Source organism: Epinephelus moara, chromosome 7 (genome assembly GCF_006386435.1).
Source record: "Epinephelus moara isolate mb chromosome 7, YSFRI_EMoa_1.0, whole genome shotgun sequence".
NCBI lineage: Eukaryota > Metazoa > Chordata > Actinopteri > Perciformes > Serranidae > Epinephelus > Epinephelus moara.
Window position 1 is genome coordinate 19,718,783 of NC_065512.1, and position 23,123 is coordinate 19,741,905.

The 23,123-nt window shown below is 41.4% G+C and overlaps 1 protein-coding gene across 3 annotated transcripts; it reads right to left on the bottom strand.

Annotated features, from left to right (window-relative positions):
* Positions 1–2,306: 2,306 nt before the first annotated feature.
* On the bottom strand, positions 2,307–18,218 carry glra2 (glycine receptor, alpha 2). Of its 3 annotated transcripts, none has more exons than XM_050048745.1 (9): positions 17,591–18,218; positions 16,865–16,986; positions 13,525–13,592; positions 11,754–11,977; positions 9,097–9,179; positions 8,871–9,008; positions 8,574–8,788; positions 5,530–5,679; positions 2,307–4,043 (listed from the first exon to the last, which is right to left on the bottom strand). In XM_050048745.1, exons 1-9 carry the CDS (start codon positions 17,674–17,676, stop codon positions 3,759–3,761), a joined length of 1,371 nt encoding a protein of 456 aa, XP_049904702.1. In that variant the 5' UTR covers positions 17,677–18,218; the 3' UTR covers positions 2,307–3,758. The 3 variants fall into 3 exon arrangements, with proteins under 3 accessions (XP_049904702.1, XP_049904703.1, XP_049904704.1); XM_050048746.1 differs by lacking the exon at positions 13,525–13,592 and adding an exon at positions 13,657–13,724; XM_050048747.1 differs by lacking the exon at positions 17,591–18,218 and adding an exon at positions 13,657–13,724 and having other exon boundaries at positions 13,525–13,552; positions 16,865–16,917.
* Positions 18,219–23,123: the final 4,905 nt, after the last annotated feature.

A 23,123-nucleotide genomic window follows, 5' to 3' on the forward strand; every position in this document is an offset into this window, starting at 1 on the left:
GATATCGAGAGCTGATGTGGCCTCTCCTGTCTCTTTAAGGGTGATATATTTGGGTTATTTATGCAGTAACAACAGGTGGAAATGGACTGTCACTCAGGATGTAGAGCAGGTCGTCCTTTAAAAGCAACAGAACTGTTTTCTTTCTAGACCAACACATTCTCACTGCAACCTCGTCACTTATTGACGTTCGGTCATGGACTTTCAGTGTCCAGATATGACATGCAAGGTACCCTGGGTGCGTTGGTTGTTAACGTTCTGGGACACCGTGTCAAGTTCTGTCCGTTACATGCTTCTTTCAAAATACACTTCTGTTTTCACAGGAATTTACGGTTTACACACAGTCTCTTTCAAAATAAACGCACTATGTCAGTACAACACCGCAAACTGTTGGGGTGTTTTTTTCCTCCAACAACTAACATGGTTAGATTTTGGAAAAAAAAAATAGGGTTTGACTTTACAATCTGACGGGACGCGGACATCACTGTCCTGGGCAAAAGTTCGGTGTTTGTTGGACGCATCCACCACCCCTTAGACCCGCCCTACTTAGACTTTCACAGCCTTAACTTTTGTCCTTACCTTACGTGTTTCCCCCTGATGCCGCCGAGCGCTGTTAAACTATAACGGTGACCGGCCGCGTATCATGCCGATGTTAAAGGACAGCTTTTTCCGTTGGTTTCTGACACCAGAAGTCCCTACCCAAGCACCAGATTTCAACGACTTCGGAGTGAGACCGGGTTGTCTAGACAACTACATCTGCCAATCGTGTCAACATGCAGAAGGAAGTGTGCATCTACTGCTAGCTCACCTAGCACCACTGAGCTAGCTAACATTACAGATCACCCAAGGACGATAGCATTAATGTTTACATCTCATACAGTCACAATCACAAGCCTCTCGTCCATGAGTAGATGCACACTTACTTCGGCACAATGATAACAGTTGGGAGGTGTAGTCATGGGCAGATTATGAGACAATGAGCCCCTGAGCACAGATATGCAAAAGGCCCCACCATCTCTCCTACACAAGAGCAAGAAACAGAATTTTTGGTAGTTAAGCTTTTTATTTATTTATTTTTTTATCGATTTTTATTAATGGTTTTGTGTCTTTACAATGTTTTTTGTCTTTTTTTTGTCTTTGTTTGGTCGTTTTGTGTCTCTCTGATGTAATTTTGGGTCTTTTTTGGTACTTTTGTGTCTCTTTGTTGCTGTTTTGCCACTGTTGTAGTACTTGTGTCTATTAACAGTTCCTTTGCATCCTCCTATAGTCATTCTGAGTCTCCTCTTGGTCGATATGTGCCTTTGCCCCGTAGGCTCGTTCAGTAATCCTTAAGAGTGTAGCTCAGTAAAGAGAAAATAGTCCCTACATGAAACTGCTCACAACAAGATCTGTGGATTATCTTGGGTAACTGGGTCATGACTTCTGGAAAGAGACATTGGTGTTAAGTTTTTCAAATGTATTTTTTGGCACTGAGCACCACAAGCTGAGTGCCATTTAGTTCCATTATATCCAAGAGAAGGCAGACATCTCTACGGATGATATCTCCAACACTCCAACACACACCAAAACAATCTAGACTGATAAATAGCACTACAGGTAAGACTTAAAATATGTATGTTTGACTTTGGGATGAACTGTTCCTTTAATCATAAGGTTGGTAGTTTCTGGCTTTGCATGCTGAAAAAGGCCAGGCCTGCTCTGCTGCAGTTGCTGACGGTGCAGCTCCATCATCATCATCATCATCTGTGTATGCATGTGTGTGCGAGTAAATGAGAGGAAGGGGCAACTTGTAAAGTGCGTTGTCTTGTAAGGTAGAGTGGCACTATATAAATGCAGGGCACTTAGAAGCACCTTTATTTACAAAACATCTAATACAATACCTCCCTTGTGTATAGATGCCATGCCAATATTTTTCATTCAACTGGTAGCTCAGCCCCAGCTGATGGAATCTCAGCGCTACAGTGTGAAGTCCATTATCATGCATTAATGGGAACCCGCTGTCAGATCATATCTGTGTCACCCCAGGCCACCCAGCAATCCATGGCGTGTGTCATCACCCTGACTTACAGGCTCTGTGAGGAGACTGTGTTTGTTATTTTCTTTGATCCGATCTGCAACACAGGCGCAAAAAGAATTTTCATGTGTTCATGCCTTATTCTGTCAGCTATTTTTTCCGGAAAGGCTTCCATCTATTCATTTCCTACATGTGAAGAATGCAATATGGTGCGTCAACAAATGCATGAGTGTATAAAACGAGTCTTCTACTTTACACATGACAGGAGAAGTGGAAGTAAAGTAAATATGGTGCAGTCAGTTTTTATTGATGTACAGACCAGTAAATAACCTTTTTTTTTTTTTTCGGGAATAGCATTCAAGAAAGGAGTTCTTTACCACAGTTTATCAGGAGTGCAAGGACCAGTAGCTGCTCTGTACCGTGAATGTTGTACAGATCTGTCCTTCACTGCTGAATCCATCCTACAAACATATGTCACCATCCAGCAACAAACACGCCAAGTGGAGGGAAACAGGCCACAGCGGAGGTTGAAGAAGTATACAGAAAGCTATTTTTTTTTTTTATAAACATAACCTTTTTCCTCCATTACAATAAATATTTCATCAGACTAAATCTACAAAAAACATAGTCTCAAACTCTAAAACCATACCTAAGATACCTGTAGTATTTACCTGGAATATAAATGAATTCATGTGGCTATGGGCATATGACAACATTGAATAATGCAGTGCGTGTTCACAGTTTGTAGGCTTACCTATACACTTGGCCGTTATACTTTCATGAACCTAGCTTGTGAAATATATGACAGTTTATTTATTAAATCATTTCAGAATGAAAAGAAAAACTTGCGACTTTTATAACATCTGAATAAACTTTTAAACACTGATTTGAAGTGACATCAGTTGTCCATGAATGTGATTTATAATACACTCAGAGAGAAAGGAAACAACAAGGAGTACCTTTGGATGTCTGGCCACAGGTAGAAAAGATCAAACGCTGCATTCGGCTCTGATAGACCACTGAACGAGAGGAGATGCTTGAAAAAATAGAGAAGCACAGCACTTCATCTCACCAAATCTTTGATATCTAAGGCCTCGGGTATTTCATAAAAATGCGGTGTCCAATTCCAGATTTTCATCGCCTTTGTTCGCGCCCATGCCTGAAAACGTGGGCTGCTGCCTAATGTCTGAAGGGTGTGTCAGTATGTGCTTTCTGTGTGTATATTTTAGAAGTTTTGCTGCTTTATTTTGTATAAACATAGAGGAAGTGCCGTGACAGTATTACAATATAAAACAGTCTTAAGCATCCTTAAGAAATACCCTTTTTGCAATCACAAAAAGTCATTGAGGGTCTGACTAAGCTACCTTACAGTTACAAATCCATGGAATGTTTCTTTGTTCCTTGTACAGGTGCCAAGGTAGGATTTATTCAAAGACAAAAATTTGGTCCATCTGCTCCAACATGTTACTAAGCCTTGAGTTAAAACCATTTTTCCAGATTTTGTCAGGAAATATGCAGCAGTACAACAACAAAAAAGCATCTGCGTCTCAAGAGCTGTTCACATTATCAGAACATGAGCATTACTGTATGACGCATGAACATTATACATTATCCCTGAAAGAACACCACCGTCAAAACCACCATGGTCGGCTACCTCTCGATGCACAGTCTCCAATCTCATCTCGCTGTGCTTCCCAGGCATTTCTCAATCTGAGAAATGGAAAAAGTATATGTTGTTTGTCAAGTGTTAAGTCTTTTGGTGGATGTCCTCATGCCTTATGATCTTGTAGGTGACCCAGTAGAAGACGTTGAAGATGAGGAACGCGAGAGGAAAAGCAGCCCTGGAGATAGTGTCTATCCTCTTGGCTCTGTCCACAAACTTCTTCCTCATGGTGTCTATGTCCTTGGGAACAGATGGTTGAGGGTTTGGAGCCGGAGCAGCGTTCTTAACAGCTGAGCCATCCTTTGTTTGTAGACACTGACTCATATTGTAGCCAGCAAAGTTAAAGCGGCCTTCACGCATTTCCTCATCCTGGAAAAACACATGCACATGTGCACAGAATGAGCTTCTTCTTCATGGCCACTGGGTCAGTGTTGCTGTTAGCAATGTGAACTTACATGAACATTAATCATGAGATAACACATTCAAATTAAAAAAAGATAACCTGATGCACTTTAATGATAAACCACTTAGAATGACTGCCTGCGGGATGAATTTTAAATCACTGTTTATCCTTCAACATCCCAACAAGAGTCTACAGCCAGTTCTGTAGAGCTAGCAGTTCTCTGGGCTTAAAGCTAACACCAGCATGCAAACAAACCTACAATGGCAATGCTAACATGGTAGATATAATCACCTTCCTGTCTGTCAGCATGCTAATGTTAGCAATTTAACACTCAACAAAAAATACAGCTGAGTCTGATGGGACTGTCATTAGTTTTGTAGGTATTTGGTCATGAACCAAAATTTAGACCTGATGATGGTGTTAGATTAAAAGTCAGAGAATCACCAAAGTTATTAAAGTCATCAGTCATCCTGATGGTCTATAAAGACCTTATCATTTTTCAGTTATTTGGTACACGCTTATCTGAAATAAGGGTCTTGTCCTGCTGTACAGATTATAGAGCCCTTTGTGTCACATTTGTTATTTGGGAATTTTGGGCTCTAGCTCAGTGGTTCCCAAGTAGTCAAGCCACGGGGTCCAGGCTTCTTAATCAACAGTTCAAGGTCCACACAGTTTAACACATTCAGGGTCGTACTTGCATTTGGCCATGTCGTGGAGTTGTCTCCATGTCTTAAGTAACTCCACAGCAGGAAAAAGGCCCTGTGCCGGAAATGCACTGTACTTCATAATAAAGTGTTTTTTACAAACTTGACACATTCACAAGTCACTGCTCTAGGGCCTATAGGCCCTATATAAAATTGACTTGACTTGATAATTTCTCCTGAGGAATACATGAATGCTAAGGCACTGCATTTCATGGTAATGTATCCAATAGACAAGGGCGTGGGTTTTGTTTCCACATAGGGGTGGACCCATATGAAACGGGGGTTTGAGGGTCCTTTTGGCATCAATTTATGGTATAAATGTCTTTCATTTTGTCAAGATTAAGGTCAATGGGGGTAATGCACACGCACACTTATGCTAATAGATACTGAAGAATCTGTGAGAAATACAACAAAGTCAAGCTCATGGTGATCAGGAAATCACCACATTAGATGATACATCATTTGGGGCCATGAATGCCAAATTTTGTGCCAGTTGACCAGGTAGATTTTGACCTGTTAGTGGCACTAGAGGAAAACTCAGAGCATCACCTGTCATATAGATTCATCCTCTGGGTACCATGAATGCCTACACAAAACTGAATAGATCTTAATCAAATCTTTGCTGAGATATTTCAGTCTAAAACAAAGTGGTGCAGCCAACCAATGGACGTTGGCTTCCCTCAAGCCACAGTGTGGCCAGAAAGTTTGAAAACCAAACAGCAACCTTGTATAGACATTGAGAGCTTACCTTGTGATTCCTCCTTTGTCTTCGCCTCAGGCGAAGGAACTCTTTCTGTTGCCTGGAGACAAAATTAACCCCAGCATATTCTAGCAATGCAGCAAATACAAAGAGGAGACACACAGCCATCCAGATATCAATGGCTTTCACGTAAGAGACCTGGAAGAGAAAACAGATTTCCCCTGTTAGATCCTCCAAGGTGACAGCATCAGCCAACAGTTCAAATGCAGTATGAATTTATGCGCTGACTTGAAGTATTGGTAGATTTTATTTAACCTTTCTGTTTCTATTTTGAGTCCTGGATCGGTTAGAGCTACGTACCTGGTGATCCGCCTTTTCTTTCCCCTTTATTCTCCCTTTATCTTGCTCATCATGTCAGCTAACAGGGATTTCTAAATGACTGTAATTACAGGTAATGTTTGCTAACAAGTGTATTAGAGCTGCCAGTAATGTCAGTGATTGCATGGCCATAAACAGTGGGAAATAATTGCTGCCCTCATTAGCAACAGAAAGAGAACTGTAGCACTAGTTTGTACCGTTAGCACTGTTTTTGATCCGTTACTCTTGGAAAAATGAGGATGAAGTTGAAAGACTTTACTGTTCATCACTGTGACCACCTAACTCCATGGCAGCTGATTAGCATGTGGAGAAAACAACTCAGCTTTCTAAGGCAAGTTAAGGCATATTAAGTTATTGTTTTCTTGAATCTGGGCCCTCAAAGCCTTGTCTTTAAATATTTATCAGTATGCGTGTCTTTTATGTGAGAATCTCTGACGTGGCTGAGGCCTTCAGTGCCTATGTGCACACTGATGCGTGGAGAGTGATTGATCATCAGGATCTGTCTCTCAGTGCCTGTAGTACCCTTCACAATATGTGCATGGCAATTTACCCTGATTGTAAATAAGCTACGGCAGACGACCATAGCTGTCGGCAATATACACATGCTTTAGATGGCAACATCTTCACACGAAAATGTTGAATGCGGTGAATCATACCAAGCAGGTTAAAAGAGCTGCCTAGTTATGGTTTAATCATCTCTGAAATAAGGTGCTTCTGATCCACTGCAGTTGTACAGTGGCTTTCACATAACAGATGAAAGAGACACAGCTGTGTCAGAAGTACTTCAAACAGTCAGCAATGATTTATACTTTATTCATCTCATTCATCTCTGGCTCTGCATTGTCTTCTTGTTTAGATTGTTAATTTGTCTTCATGTTTTCCTGGGTCATGAATCTGTTCTCTGGCTGAAACAACTGCAAAGTATTGCGGCCATGTTACAGTAAGAAAGTAATATAAGTTCCCAGAGACATTAGAACAATAGGACAATCTAACTGCTCTTAAATGTAAAATATGAGTTGGTCTTTAAGTCCCTGTAGCTCTATATACGATGTACATACAGTCACTGGCCCCTTTATTAGGTACACCTTGCTAGTACCAGGTTGGACGTCCTTTTGCCTTCAGAACTGCCTTAATAATTCGTGGCATAGATTCAACAAGGTGCTGGAAACATTCCTCAGAGATTTCAGTCCATATTGACATGATGACATCACACAGTTGCTGCAGATTTGACAGCTGCACATCCATGATGCGCATCCCCCGTTCCACCACATCCCAAAGGTGCTCTATTGGATTGAGATCTGGTGACTGTGGAGGCCATTGGAGTAAAGTGAACTCATTGTCATGTTCATGAAACCAGTTTGAGATGATTTGAGCTTTGTGACATGGTGTGTTATCCTGCTGGAAGTAGCCATCAGAAGATGGGTACACTGTGGTCATAAAGGGATGGACACGGTCAGCAACAATACTCAGGTAGGCTGTGGTGTTTAAACCATGCTCAGTTGGTACTAAGGGGCCCAAAGTGTGCCAAGAAAATATCCCCCACACCATTACACCACCACCACCAGCCTGAACCGTTGATACATCAGACCAGGCAACGTTTCTCCAATCTTCTATTGTCAGTTTTGTTGAGCCTGTGTGAATTGTAGTTTCAGTTTTCTGTTCTTAGCTGACAGGAGTGGCACCTGGTGTGGTCTTCTGCTTCTGCTTCAAGGTTTGACATGTTGGTTCAGAGATGGTCTTCTGCAGACCTTGGTTGTAACCAGTGGTTATTTGAGTTACTGTTGCCTTTCTATCATCTTTCAACAATGCTGTGTGGTTAGGTCTGGCACGAAAACCACTTGGTCATGGTTAGCCTTAAAATACTTGGTTTTGGGGGCACAATTACCACTGGAAAAGCAGCGATGTCTCAGTTGAAAAACAATGACTTTCCCAGCAGGAAATGTAGCAATGTCTTGATAAAAACAATCGCTTTTTGTGGCACTTTCCCCCATGGAAAAACAGTAACGGGTTGCGAAAAAACACCCAAGCTAAGTGGCTAAGACGCTGCTAGAAATACAGCGATGACTCGCTAAAAGACAACTGGGTTGTTCTTTGTTGGACTCGCACTGTGGCCTGCAGTGGACTGTAGCTTGGCAAGTATCTCGCCAAGGTGACACTTTTTTACTTAAACCTAATGTTTTCCTTTTATATTTGTTCCACGTCATGAACAATCCATTTGCACCTGCAGAAGTGTGTCATGTTTCAAAATGCTCCCCTCGGACGACCTTGAAATAACTTTGGTTCTTAAATTTCTCAAACAAAGTTGCCTCTGTCTCATGAAAAATTAACACATTATACTTTTTTCACAGAATTTCGATACTTGCAACTGTTTGATCTGAGCCTGTAACAACATAACACAATCATGCAAGCAAGAAGCTATGCATAGTTCACGAATGTCTGGACATCTGAGAGGTGAAACTTGATTTAGACATTTGCAAAGGGACATTATTCATATTCATTTGCTCATTCTTAAACCTTTAAATGCGTGTTTCTGATTAATTCTTTACAAATAAATACAATCACTGAAGCATTCCTTTAAAATCCATCTCTTTGCAATATGTTCTGCCAGTTTTTATGTGATGTACATGATTGAGACGTACAGATTTGATATTAGCACAACTTTTCGACCTGCAAATTTACAACTTATGCTGCCAAAAGAAACAGATGAGGTTCACCTTTGGAAGAGAAGCTCTGGAGCCGGAGCTTTGGGTGGTCATGGTAAGCACAGTGGTGATCCCCAGCGCCACTCTGGCAGGCGCAGCATCCATATTGATCCAAAACGACACCCATGAGAGGATGACAATGAGGAGGGAAGGGATGTACATCTGGATCAGGTAGTACCCCATCTGCCGCTCCAGGTGAAAGTTCACCTCTATGCAGGTGAATTTACCTGAAACACAAATGCAAGTCAATTCCACTAAACTAGAAGAGTTTGCCAAACAGCATGTGGTTGTTTGTGTGTTTCCTCTGACCAGTGTTGTAGTGTTTTGTACAGTATCCCAGCTCCTTCTCTTCCCTCATGATGAACTGAGGCAGTGTGAGCCCCTCTGACACCTGCACCGCACCGTTCTCCAGCCACTCGAAAACCAAGTCGTTCATGGTGTAGCCGACTAGAGACAGGAGAGAATAGCTGAATCAGAATTTACAAATGCAAAGGTAGAAGTGCAGTGACAAACCTGAGACAAAATTAATGCTTACAACTTTCCAGCTGCATCGTACAAGTTTGGACATCCATCGGGAAGTTCTTCAGGTCCATCGGGCAGGACAGAATGAGAGTCAACCTGTGAGGCGAGACAAAGCCACACAGTAAGATGTAGTGAGCAGACTACACCAATGAATATATTTGATTTTGACAGAAATATATTTATTAAACCTTGAACTTGTGAGTCGACCTGAGTTGGAAATAATTTGCTTGCTACAGGTGGTACTTTTTTGGTAATCTCTGTATTGTGAGACAGTTTCTCCTGTGCGATAGCCTCTGACATATCATGCAGGATTCCCTTCAGCAGGTTCCTATCACACTTTCATTACTGCAGCGTATTGTCTCTGCGATGAACTGTGCTCCACAGTCTGCCCACTCTGTCGTTTCTCTCATGAATGGCGAGAGTGGCTAACCACCTTTCATCTCTCCCGTTGACCCACTCTGCCTCCACACCTGAGCCTCTCTAAATGGACTCAAAATTGATCTGCTTCATATCGCATCATTGCAGAGAAAATTGAATACTGCGTGTGACTGAAGTCGTATTGAAATGAAATGAAACATATTTTCATATCTTGTCCTGAGTTGTGCTCAAATTTTGGGCTGATAGGGCCTTTAAAATGCCATCCATCCCAGCTGCATGTTTCCGAGTCTATCGCGAGGCTTTTATGTGCAGAAATTCTGCATGCTGAGACCAACATGAAGAAGGATTCCTTTTCTTATCTTCACTTTGGATTCTCAACAATGCCCCTGAGATTAGCTTGCCCTCTCGCAATCAGTGTTCTTTTAATAAAAATCTACATCACATATGGGAATGTACTGTACTTCAGTGAAAGATGCCATTTCAAAGGAGTGATCATAATGAGATAAAATCCATTTAATACTGTTGCTTTTAGATTGACAGTCTTTGATGTTTGAGAGGAAATGTAAGAAAAGCAATAAGTGAACATGTCCTGGGGTGATCTATGCATCAGAGCGTTTGGTTCTCTGCAGTATCACTTTTTCCTTAGTACAGATTCCTACCTCAGCTACAGACGAACAGCCCTAAACTAGGGCTGCATCTAACAAACACTTTCATTATCAAATAATCTATTGATTATTTTCTTGATTAATTACCTGGCCTGAGGACTGACAACAGGGACAAATTCCCAGATGTTTCATAAAATATCTAGTTTTGTCTGAGTAATCGCAAAGATTATCGGTTTACTATTATAGAAGACAAATTAAACATTTTTTTAGGGGCATCTATTGGCAGAAATGGAATATAATAGTCATATCTATGTTTTTATTAGTTTATAATCACCCAAAAAATAAGAATGTTTTACTTTTGTTACCTTAGAATGAATCACTTATATCTACATCATGGATGCATAAAGAGAACTGGATAGAGTTGGAGGCAGAGCCCTGTTCATTTCTATGAAAGTTGCTCACTGGTGCATGACGGCAAAAAAGTTTGTCTTCCCGCTTGTAAAATTACCCGGATCTTACCCATCATTGGACCCATAGAGCAAGCGCACTAGAGACTTCACTAATGTGGCTAACCTCCGGTTAAGCCTTCTGCTGACTTGAATAAGGTTAAAATGATTTAATAGTGCAGCTTTTGTAGACTTTTGAAAGGTTATGGAATGGAATGAACCAAATCCTGAGAGTGAAATGAATAATTTTGCGGGGGTTGTGACACTCAAACAAATCTATCCACTGGTTTACAGACTCTCACAGTCTCTTTCACAATGTAGAGTTCTTTTACACATGCCCTGTTTGGTTCAGTTCAATCAAACCCAAGTTCGTTTGCCCCTTAAGTGCGGTTCATTTGGGCAGGTGTGAACACAGCAATTGCACTTGGGTGCGCACAAAAACAACTGTACCAAGACCTTCTTGAAGAGGTGGTCTCGGCATGGTTACAAACGAACTCTGGTGTGGTTCGTTTGTGGTGAGAAGTTGTTCCGACCTCAATCTGAACCAACTGCAGTCACATTACACATGAGCATGTTACAGTCCAATCAAAACATTGTTTTCTAGTTGGAGCCGCGCCTCGTTTTCAAACTGTATGGTTTGACTAACATGAACAATGACAGCAATATAGTCCACGATGAGCAGCGCTAAAATCAACCTGCGTAGTTGTCCCTCCATTGTGACATTAGAAAGTGTCACATTCATCTTGCAAGTGTACTCTTCTTCAACGTTTAGTTTACTTCCTGGGTTTTTCCCGCATGGAAATTCTGACCAATCAAGAGCAGCTTTCTCACACAAGGCATTTGATCTGTTCCACTTGTAAATGCTGCCGTGAGAACACGAACCAACTCTAGGCAATTATGCATCTTTGTAATAAAATTAGTCCCTGATTCAGACCAAAGCAAGACAACTCTAGGTCTGAAAGATAGGGCCTTTTGCATTTTAGCATTTTTGCATTTTCACGTTTTCACATTTTTGCATTCGTCACCAAAGGTCTCCCACACAGTTGGCACACAGGAGAAGTTTCAGCTCTGTTACCTCAAAGCTATAGGTGCCACTAAATCTTTAACACTGGACATTCAACTGATCAACCAATACTTTAAATAGTTGCCAGTTCATTTCCTGTCGATCAGCTCATCAGCTCTACTGTAAACCTCCATTTTCAGTCCTGTTTTTGTTCCTAACAACATCCTCAATACTTCACCTGATGCTGTAGAGGACGGTCCCATCCTTGAAGATCCGCAGCAGCTTGTTGTCAGTGGTGACATCATGGAAGTTGGCCCCTTTCTCGTTGGCAAAGAAGAGGTCGGGTTTCCATATGGAGTCCAACATGGACGGGTCCAAGTCGAGGGAGGAATCTGGGTATTTACTATACGCCAGCCGAGGGTCATTCCACTTCTGCCGCAGGAAGATGTTCACTCTGTAATCCTGCGGAGATGACAAGCGGCTTTGCATATTTTGTAGTCCAGTGATTGGGGTTTATGAGAAAGCAGTCATCTGTATCGGTTTTTAATATTATATATCTCCTTTTGATGAGGGAAATAGGAAGATTGCCTTGTGTCTTCATGATTTTTCTACTGCACAAAATGCATCTGGCAGTGATGAGGAGCAAGCAAGCGGATGTATTTTCTTAAGTACATTACTCAAGTATAATTCTGAGGTATTTGTACTTCTCTTAAGTATTTCCATTTTATGCTACTTGATATTTCTAGCATACAATATTTCAGGGGTATACTGTACTTTTTACTCCACTACATTTATTTGACAATATGGGAAAATATGATGCATCTTATAGATTATACAAAGCAATTTAAATGATGACCAACTTCAACATTAAATTGCTCTTATACATTAATGTATAAAATATCTACAATAATGCTCTGGAAGGGGGCATTCTGCATAGTCAATACTTTTATTTTTGATACCTTAAATACATTTAGCTGCTTATACTTTTTAGTTTTACTTAAGTAAGGAGCTTGAATACTTCACGGACTTTCTTGTTACATCCATATTGTCACAGTCAATTAATTGTTGCAATAATACAAAACATTTTCAGTTCTGTAATATGAATAACAACACATGACAAAAAATAAAATGGATGACGAACAGGAAATGAATTTCAATGCACATTTGGCTAAATCTACATCATCCAGCAACACTATCAGTTAAGTGTCTACATAATCTTGACCAGCTTGATGGTTATCTATTGTTACAAGTTGCAAAACACTGACCTCATAATAATGTTTCTCATCAACTATAATTATGTAAGAGCCATTATAGCAGCTAATGGTTGATTTTTAAGATGTAATGGCTGATGGGGAAGACTGACAGTGCAGTTAGTAGTGTAACTGAGTGTCACAAAGCTCAGTTGCTCCGAGTAATTGATATGTCATGATGATGAGAGGCCCTTATGTTGTTTGACATTTCATCAGAATATTGGCGGTTCCAAATATTTGCATGCGTGTCTAAAACTGTGTAATTCCCTGGCAATCTCACGAGCTCCAGCTCCTGTGCAAATTAACATCCTTCATTCACAATCTAAGTAGTTATTATCACTCATTATGAATCCTTTGATCGTGATGCAGCCTCGCAGGTTTTATATTTTTACCCCACAGGCAGCTTGACGCCTTCACGCGTTACATATTGTAGATCAGCTTGTTTTAAAGCCCAGCCCCCCCTCACACCTACAGTTATTGGCTGCACTTTAAGTGACTTACTGGTTGGGGTTTATTGTATTAATTATTAAAACTGGACTAACACATGCATAAGGGGGCTTCATGGGGGGAGAAACCTTAATGTGCGTGCGCCTCATGGACCCGCCAATAGACTCGTTAATGGCAAAAACAAAGTCATTTTGTGACACAGCAATGATAAATGTCAAAAATTATATCAGGTAAAAAAACAACAACAGGATGATTCAGTCTTCCTGAGCAGGGGTCAGGGCTTTAGACGTCCAAGCACAACGCTCAACTCACCATTGTAGTTTCTGCTATAGAACCAAAGCTGTTGATAAATATGTTGCAGGTAACATTAACTGGTGGACCTGCAGGTTGAGGGATAGATAACACATTGTGCAGAAAATCAGCCAAAATGCCAGAGGAACTCACCATGGTTGTCTCTGTGACAGAGCCGAAACTGTTGATAAAAATATTGCATGTAACGTTTACGGGGGGACCTGTGAAATGGAATGACAATGACATGACAGGAAAGAGCCTTAAACCATATCATCAAGGACGACTGGGTTTGGAGCAGTGAAGATGTTTCATCAGGAAATTTGGGTCTGTTGGTTCACAAGCTGCTGTTTCACTGTGTATGTCAACATGCATTAATACCAACAGGCACTGGCTTTCTTTTTTTTATTTTATTCTATTTTATAGGAGCTCCAGGAGTGGATGGTGACATGCTGCATGCTTTGTTAAACCAGACTCAAAAGATCACATAAGGACCTATGTTAGAGACTAAAATAATGTTTTACTGAATGTTTCTAAATGCAGCTGTACTCAAACTAAATCTAATAATCTGTAACGACATCAAACTGTGTCAGCTTGTTATAATTGTTATAATTAGGTAGCGATCTTTTGTGTGGTGATCTTTTGTGGTAAACTAACATCATGTCTTTACAATTCAGCACTGGATACATGCACACACAGACAAATGCATGCATATACAAACAGTAGAGCTGCAATGATTAACCAAATAATCAATTAGTCGATGGACAGATAATGAATGGGCAACTATTTTGATCACTGATTAATCGTTTAAGTATTTTTTAAAGACAAAAATGCCAAAGAAATTACTAGTTACTGCTTCTTAAAGGGTAACTTCGGTATTTTTGAATCTGAATCCTATTTTGCCATATTTTTGTGTCCAAGGGGACTAATGGGAGAAACAATTTCTTACAGTGGTCCAGTATCGAGTAAGACTGCTGCAGCCAGCAGTGGTTAAACAGGCTGTAATGTAATGTCAAAGGGCAACTGCACACCGTCAATGTACATCCACTAAAAGTGTTTGTTTTTGCTACTGACAGGCTCAGATTGTAATTATAAGTGCCTGACAACATTACTGAAAGGACCCTTCAGAAATGTTAAGAAGAGATCCTTTTTTGTTAAACCAAAAACAGTCCTGAAATCTTCATCAGCAAAGCCACCAGAGTCCATTGAAATAAACTGTGATTTTATAATCATAAACACTCTTCATTCAAAGTCAACTGAAACAAAATTAATCTCACGAAAAACATCTTCTTTCATCTTTCCGCTGTTCTAACAATTACCAACTCTGGTTTGGCTAAAATAAACCTGGAATTGATCCAGCTAGATGTGAAATCATGCTGGCTCCATACACTCTAAAATTACTGTTTATTTAAATGGAGTCTGGTGGGTTTGGTGATGGCGATTTTAGGGCTGTTCTGATTAAATAAAAAGGTCTATCTCTGTAGGGATCCTTTCCAAAATGTCAACAGACACTTAGAATAATAATCTGAGCCTGTCAGTGGCAAAAAAATCTCTTTCAGTGGACATTGAGATTACACATATACCCACACATATGTGGTCACATTGCAGCCTGTTTCATCGGTGCCTGCTGCTGCAGTCTCTCTCAACATTGGATAAACTTAAAAAAATTGCTGTCTCCATCAGTCATTTAGACACAAAAACACGGAAAAGTGGTCCAGGTTGAAATATACTGAAATCACCCTTTTACTATGAATATTTTCTTAATCTTCAATTGCTTGTTTTTTCTCTAAAAAACAAGCAATGGATATTATTTCATTTTCATTTTTTACTATGACTGACTTTTTTGTACTAAACAATTAATCAGTGAATCAAAACAGTCAGATACAGGTTATTCACTGATGAACATACTCATCAGTTGCAGCCCTACAGTACGTTGTTAGTTACTATATTAAATGTGAGCATTTTCTGTCCAACACCCAGCATGCTCTAATGAGAGGTGTCCTTTTTTGGCCTATACTGAAATCTCTTCACGAGGCTTGGCATGTTATGCCAGATAAAGCCACAGCCAATCTTTTTCTCCCCACCTATCTGATAAGTGAAGTTGTAAGCCCTTCATAGTGCCCTTCCCCTGTGCGTTCGGCATCAATATTGCATGGCACTTGGTATTAATATTTGCCTCAGTTTGTCGTCAGGTAGCTGCATTTAACAGCAGAAGCAGAAAAATAAAGCAGTACCTCCTCACAACAAACTCAGCAAGGGAATCTAGGTCAGCCTTCAGAAATACAGTTCAAGACTCTCTTCAAAGTATGACTAGCAGGTTCGCAACCGAAATCATCTGTTTACATCGCAGTGGGTTCCTGCAAAAGTGTTTGTTTTCTAGCTATAAGACATTGTGCATGAGACAGCTCTATCTGCCCTAAAATACAGAGAGAATACAAATATAACCAGCATCATTAAAATCATGCTCCGTGCCTTTTAATCCATGTGTGCTTATCCTCTCTTCATTAGCTGGAAACAGTTGCTTTCACTACATCCCTCCCCTGAAAATGCCAGCCGGTGTTAAACAGACTGTTCTCCTCCCATCTTAAGTCCGTTTCAGCAATCTTGTCAACATTTTCACTCCTCTCCCAGATGGAGAGGAAAGATCTGGGCCATGTGTTTCTGAATCCTGCTGATCAGTCCCCGTCTTGGCGGCTTCAACAACTGGAATCCCCACCACCCCCCTCCCTCCTTCAACAAATCCCAGCCCACCTGACCCAGCCTGAAGTGGGCCTGAGCCCCAGCAGGCCGGCCTCTCCTCACTCAGCTCCGTTCCAGTGACAGATGCTGTGTCTGTCCCCAGCATCATAGCATCAACAACAGTGGAAGTCGGTAGCCTGCAGCCTTGCCACGGGGGCACCATCCATCATCTGGCCTGTCATGGTGGCATCCCTGTGTGCCACTGTGGCTGTGATATTTACAAGCCTGATTTTGTGTTTTCTCCAAATCATTACTTAATGGAGACATGGATTCTATCTGTCATGATTTTAGCAAATGAAAACAAGTGTGCAGTGTTACAGTGAGGGGTTAGTTGATGTTCAATCCAAGCCGATGTTAACTGTCAAGTGGAGTGATTGATTGTTCTTAGGACTTCTCAAAGGACTGGTAGCATTAGATAACAATCAATGGATCTCCAGATAAGTATTCATGCCAAAGTCTGGTGTGTTTAAGGGAAAGGGACTCTGTATTCTGCATGCAAAACTACTCCATCACACAATGACAATAAAAGGTGGTGTTTCTGTGGTTTGGGGATGTAAAGGTAAGACTGAGTGTAAAGTCAGGTGTGTGAAGATTTCCAAAAAGACAAAGACAGTGATAAACAAACCTTTAAAATTGGGTCTTATTCGTGCATCATACCCAGACGTGCGACCCATGAGTGAGTCCAGAAAGTCTGATGGAGACATGCTGGAGGATGATCTGGAATCGTGCTCCTTGGCATCCACAGCTCTGGAACACACACACACACACACACACACACACACACACACACACAGTGAGGAAAATCACTTTAGCAGACTGAAGTCGCAGCTGAAAACCAGGAGTTAAACCTTATCTGTCGCTTAGCAGCTGCCTGGGAGTGATGGGCAAGCACAGGGAAACTAGAAAATGCGTTTGAGAGCACACACGTATCAGGCGAATCTTGTGTGATTTCGACGTCGTGGCCATCTCCTTTTCACGAGAAAGAGCTTGTCACATCATGCAAGATCACAGCACAGATAACAGAGCATGTTGTGATCTCATAAAACATTGCAGGAATGTTGTTATGGTGCCACAAGAGGAAAAATGACAACACTATTACGTGCGTAAATGTCACTGTTAAGTCATTGTAGGGAAAATATGTACGTGTATTTTAAGGACCAAATGGTGCTCATAAAAACAATTAAAACAGTTGAAAATACAGAGTAAGTTCAGTCTAATTAAAGCAGCACTAACAAGCAATTATCAACTTAGTCTGCGCAAAAAGAAGTCACTGCCCTTGTCATATTGTTCCATAAATTACGCATAGAATCACTTCACTGAATTATCTTATTTTCTAAATTAATTGGCCTACCTGAAGTTGTTTGTCTCCATGAAATATGTAAATAAAGCTGCCAAAATCTTAATAAAGGAGCGATTCATTCCTGGTGGTTTTCCCATGTGCTCACTTTTTTATTTCTTCCATATGTTTACATTGGTCAAACACATAATCCAAATAGGGGCACCGCTTTCTTCCTGACCAATAAGTCGTGGGCGTTTGGGTGTTCTTGTGTCACACAAAAATACAGGAGACATTCCTCAACGCAGCCACAGATCATAGTTTAGTTTCACGAAACTCTGACTCCCAAAAACAGATTTCTCGAAGCGGAGGTGTGAAGAAACATCAGTCCAGTGGTCAGACGCCGAGAGGCTGAAACTCCAAAAAACGCAGCGGAGGCTGGAAGCTTTTTGCGCTGGCTCAGATTTGAGTGCTCGCTCTGTGAAGACAACCCCGCCGGCCCGTGTTGTTACTCATAAGTGAAATCTTTCGCAGGTGGAGGACCGTCCTCTGTTGAGGAATGGGAGTGGAACGCCTTTTCTCATTTCAGCACTTGGACAGCTCCCGGCTCCGTTACGCGCAAGCGCAAGGCTTAAAAGTGGTGGACGTGAGTTGGTTTTCAATAAGTCCAATAAACGAGGGAGGTAATCACCAGAAACATATTCAGACATTGTCATCGGTGTCTGTTACATAACGAAAGGTGTCAGTTTTTAAATGTTACAGCTTTCGTCTGACGGGAGCGCGCGCAGCTGCGCATCAGGATCAACTGGCTTTAGGAGTGTTTCATGTTCCCCAGTGGTTTAATTAAGTAGGAATAACATATATAATGTGGGGAGTCTGAAATAAATGTGCAGCCTCTAGTGAAAACATAACTTGAAATTTACACTTGTACTTAAAATCATAATTATCAGGGATGCAAATCAGGGGGGAAAAACACCAAATATTCTGGATGTGTGACATAAGATTGACTGCTGTTACTCCGACATCATCCATGGCTGTATTTTACGCATTGTACCTTTTTGTTGTTCCCATCCTTGTCAGTTTAGAGCAACCTACATCCTCACACAGATATGAAAAGTGTAAACAAAGGACGCACAAGCGAGAAGCCGCTGGGAGAGTATTTGGTACCCCGGTTGCCCTGGAAACAGATTTCCGAGGCACATCATTGGAAATGCTGAAAGGTTGGCCTCCCAGAGCGAGACGGAAGAGCGCTGACTGACAGACAGAGACACAGACGGAGACGGCAGGAAATATACTATAGGCTGGCTGAAGCCCAAGGGTGGAGGAACCGAGGTTTAGTAGGCCACCACACAGATTCAGTAATTATTATTCAATATATATGTATATAAGCTCCCGGTATTGATGCAGAGGCTGCACGGGAAACCTGGCAGTGTGGGGATGTGAGTGGGCTGAGAGGCTTCATGGACCACAGGCATGAATGACTCATTCCACATGAACACACCAGGCATGTGCTGTGGAAGAAACAGCTAAACTTAATGAGAAAAAAATAATATTTCATTCACATTAAGCCAACCATAGGCATCATATTGTGAGATGACTCTCAGCATCACATGGCTCAATGCTGTGACATGCTGGGGGCCACATTACACTTACTGACCAGTTTCCAGATCATTTTGGCCTGTCACAGCCAGAGGGGGAGTCATCGTGTTCTCCTTCCTTAATGCTGAAGTTCAAATTAAAAGTGTCACGTTGTATGTCATGGTTGGGAATGTATGGCTTACTCTAGTCTGGGGACTTAATGTCATCAGAGGTTTGGTACAAAGTGTGTTCTACAGCATGTTTGACGCCATAAAAACTGAATGTGCTGTATGAATTATTTATCAACAGGCACATGGACTGTATGTCCATGTAACAACAGGAAACAAATAAGTGTCATGATGAGCAAAACACCAGAGGCAGAGCCAGACACTGTAAACATTCAGGGTTCAGCCCAAAACTAGGGGGCACCAGGGGCATGGCAGTTTTGTGCCCAATTTTTCAAGCCATTTGAGATAATAAAAAGTCTAAAAATTTGTACATCGCTTGGGAAAAACATAATAGCTGCAAAGGAAAAAAACATCGTGTGGAGTTTTTCCTGTTTTGAATCATGCTTTTATTGTTTCCTTAAGAAAAAATGTCTACAGCAACCAAAACAATGACACACAGAGTAGTATGTACATCACAGATAAAAACATAAATAAGAAAAAATGATTCAAAAAGAAGGGAGAAAGAAAATCAAAAATTCACAAACAGGTTCCCAGCACCTACATATATCCAACACGTTCTCTTCCAGCTCATCAAATACCTTTGTCAGTGGATCTACATGTCTAAACATGCTGCTCGTCAGTTTTGAACGTTCAGTGATGTTATGTCAATTTACGCTTGTAACATGCATTGTGTCATTTCAAAATATGGCACAGTGGTGCAGTGGTTAGCATTGTCGCTTCACAGCAAGACACCTGGTTTGGAGATTGCATGTTATCCCCGTGTTAGCGTGGGTTTCTGCGGGTACTCCAGCTTCCTCCCACAGTCCAACATGCAGGTTAATTGGTGACTCTAAATTGGTTGTAGGTGTGAATGTGAGTGTGAATGGTTGTCTGTCTCTATGTGTCAGCCCTGTGATAGTCTGGCGACCTGTCCAGGGTGTACCCTGCCTCTCGCCCAATGTCAGCTGGGATAGGCTCCAGCCCCTGCACGACCCCAGGATAAGCAGTTACAAAAATTCTGTTTTCACTGGAAATGTACAGTTTCTGCTTGTCTCTTTCAAAATAAACTTACAAATCAGGTAAAACACTTTTTTGTTTTTAGGTTTATTTCCACAGTTTTGGGCAAGAAAACTCAGTGGTTAAGACATCACTGACCAAGCAGCAGTATTTGTGAGTTGGACCAGCCCCCAAATTAGTTCACCCATACAGGATAGATAGCATTTACATACTTTGTGTATAAGGCATGCTTATGGCGCATTTATGACAGGGTAAAGAAAACAATATGAAAATACAGCACATACTCACTCCGACCTCGTCACATATTGACATTTTGGCCATGGACTTTCCACGTCCAGATATGACGTGAAAGGTACCTTGGGTGTGTTGGTTGTTGATGTTCTGGTACACCATGTCAATTCATGCCTGTTACATGCATTGTCTTCTTTAAAAATACACTTCCGTTTTCACAGGAAATTCAACGTTTACATACATCCTCTTTCAAAATAAATGCACTAAGTTAGTACAAAAACACAACTGTCAACTGATGCAAGTGGTTAGGTTTAGGAGAAAAGAACAGGGTTTGATTTTATAATCTCATGACACCCAAACACCACTCTCCCAGGTGAAGGTCAGTGTTTATTGGACCCATCCACCACCCCTCAGACTTGGACTTTCACCGCCTTAACTTCCGTTCTTGTCCCACTGTGTTTCCCCCTGACAACGCTGAGCACTGTTAAACTATAACAGCAACCGGCTGCGTATCATGCCAACTTTAAAGGACAGTTTTTTTCTTCGGTCTCTGATGTGGCAAGTCACCGCCCAAGCGCAGTGACTTGACAATATTTACTCCCACCTCACTGACCCGAACATATACCACTTGTCTGTACCACTGGGCTGTGACTAGATGTTTTTGGCTCCAATATATGTCAAGCTACACTCAACTTTGAGATGGTTTCCCTGGGATGTATCAGAAATGATTCCCAAATTTCCATGAAGACATCCAGTTTATTGTTTAGCTTATACTACATCCTATTTTGTATCTTATTGTTCTCTAAACGTCTTCATCATTCTGAAACCATTACACAAAAAAGTTGCAGATGACTAATTCTCACTCCCGCTGCCTAAAAAGCGGGGAAAAAATGTCTGATGTTACTATTGAAGTTATATAACGTAGTAGGAGTTTGGTGTACACACCTTTACTAATCTTGAAACTATTTTTGTTATACTATGCAGGAGTAGAGTTTGCAGAGTGAATGTTCAGCTGACAAATCTGCTACATTGTTAATGCCATAATAATCAGGGCTGCTTTAATTGCAAGTCAAGGATCTCCAACAATGCAAAGTTAATGTGGCCTTCAGCAGTGGACCAACAGGAAAACATTTACTCAGTTTTATTAGATTTCATCAGGGAATAGCACAGGGATTTTGAGAAAACATTAGGGGATGGAGCCTCAAAGCCCCTCTCTCCCACCCCCACTCCTCCGCTCCGCCCGAGAAGCACATCAATGACTCCTGTGTCATTGTGCCTGATCCGAGGCAAAAAATAACATCTATAACATCAGATATTTTGTGAAGCCGCTTTAATGAATACATTTCCTCCTGGTTAAGGGCCAAAAATTCTCTCTTTGCACTCAAGTCATTTATTTCCCATCTCTGAGACAGCTGCAGTTGGCTCGTCTGTGTAATGACAACCAACCAGAGCTTCAATTGGCCATTAGTTTCCATAAGGAAGGACTCTGGGGCCAGGTGGGTCGCATAATTAAAGGCAAGAACAAGTCAAATCTGCGTGTCATTAAGGCGAGAGAGAGATGTCGTGTGCTTCTCTCTGAAAGGAGAGAATAAAACAGAACTATCCTTTAGACCAGAGCTGTCTGTCTGTCTCATTTATCCAGCAGTTTCCTCACAGCCATTAAAATTACAGGCTCAAGACGGGCAAAGGCGCTATTTTAAAGCTGCCCACACACAATGAAGATTGGTTGCTACCGCCTGTTATTCTGTGGGGAATTAAGGGTCTTACATCATCTGGTTTATTGTGTTGTCTAAAGGGGATTTGCAGCACAATTTATAGCTTTTAAATGAAATCTTTTGTAACCTCTCTGTTAAGATATTACAACCCCAAAATAACACACATATCAGTTTAACCTAAAATTTCCATTTGTACACTTGAAGATAAATAAGGTTGGAGGAGTAACCAGCCGGACGCTCCGTGTAGTCTGGGTAGGCTGTTGATCATTGATCCCCCCTCAATAACTGAAGGACTAGCTCACCTGGAAACAACAAGCAGGCTTTACCACCCTGATGCTCATGTGCACTGGACTGGAGACAATTGAGAGCCGCGGAGTATCTATTGCTCCATCGATTCCTTGTATCTTTATCCCACTTAATGACTTTCTCGCTCTATAATTCAACTCATGGAGCTGATCCCGGGTCTAGCAGGGATACAGAGAAGTAACTTGGTGGTGGGAGCTATTTTGATGAGACGACGCCACATGCCCGTAGGAAGAATGCAAAGGATTTAATGAGTGGATTCTTGAAGAGAAGGAAGGATTTTCAGAATCCTCTGGTGCCACAACAGCCAACACAATCCCGACATAATCTCTGTCGTAGCAAAATGAAGCTATTCTGAGGCACACAAGAGAATGACAAACATGTTTAGACTATACAAACAGCCAGGCTGCAACACAGACACCCGGAGAAATGCTGGAAATACTCCTCTCTGGATGGAGTATAGGAGCTATAGAGTGAACCATGGGTGAGCGAACACCCTAAATGCCCCCACAAGGATGTTGCTCCTTAGGTCATGCTATCCCTCAGGCCAAGTGAAGAGAGCAGCGCTGGTCCTCACTAAGACTCATCTGTCAATCA

Excerpts from the sequence above, each read along its gene's own strand:
- glra2 (XM_050048745.1), bottom strand. The coding sequence starts at position 17,676 with ATGGGAAAACCACCAGGAATGAATCGCTCCTTTATTAAGATTTTGGCA. Across the intron at positions 16,987-17,590 it reads ATGGAGACAAACAACTTCAG|AGCTGTGGATGCCAAGGAGC; the intron begins GTAGGCCAATTA and ends TGTGTGTTCCAG. Across the intron at positions 11,978-13,524 it reads CTATAGCAGAAACTACAATG|GATTACAGAGTGAACATCTT; the intron begins GTGAGTTGAGCG and ends TCATCTCCGCAG.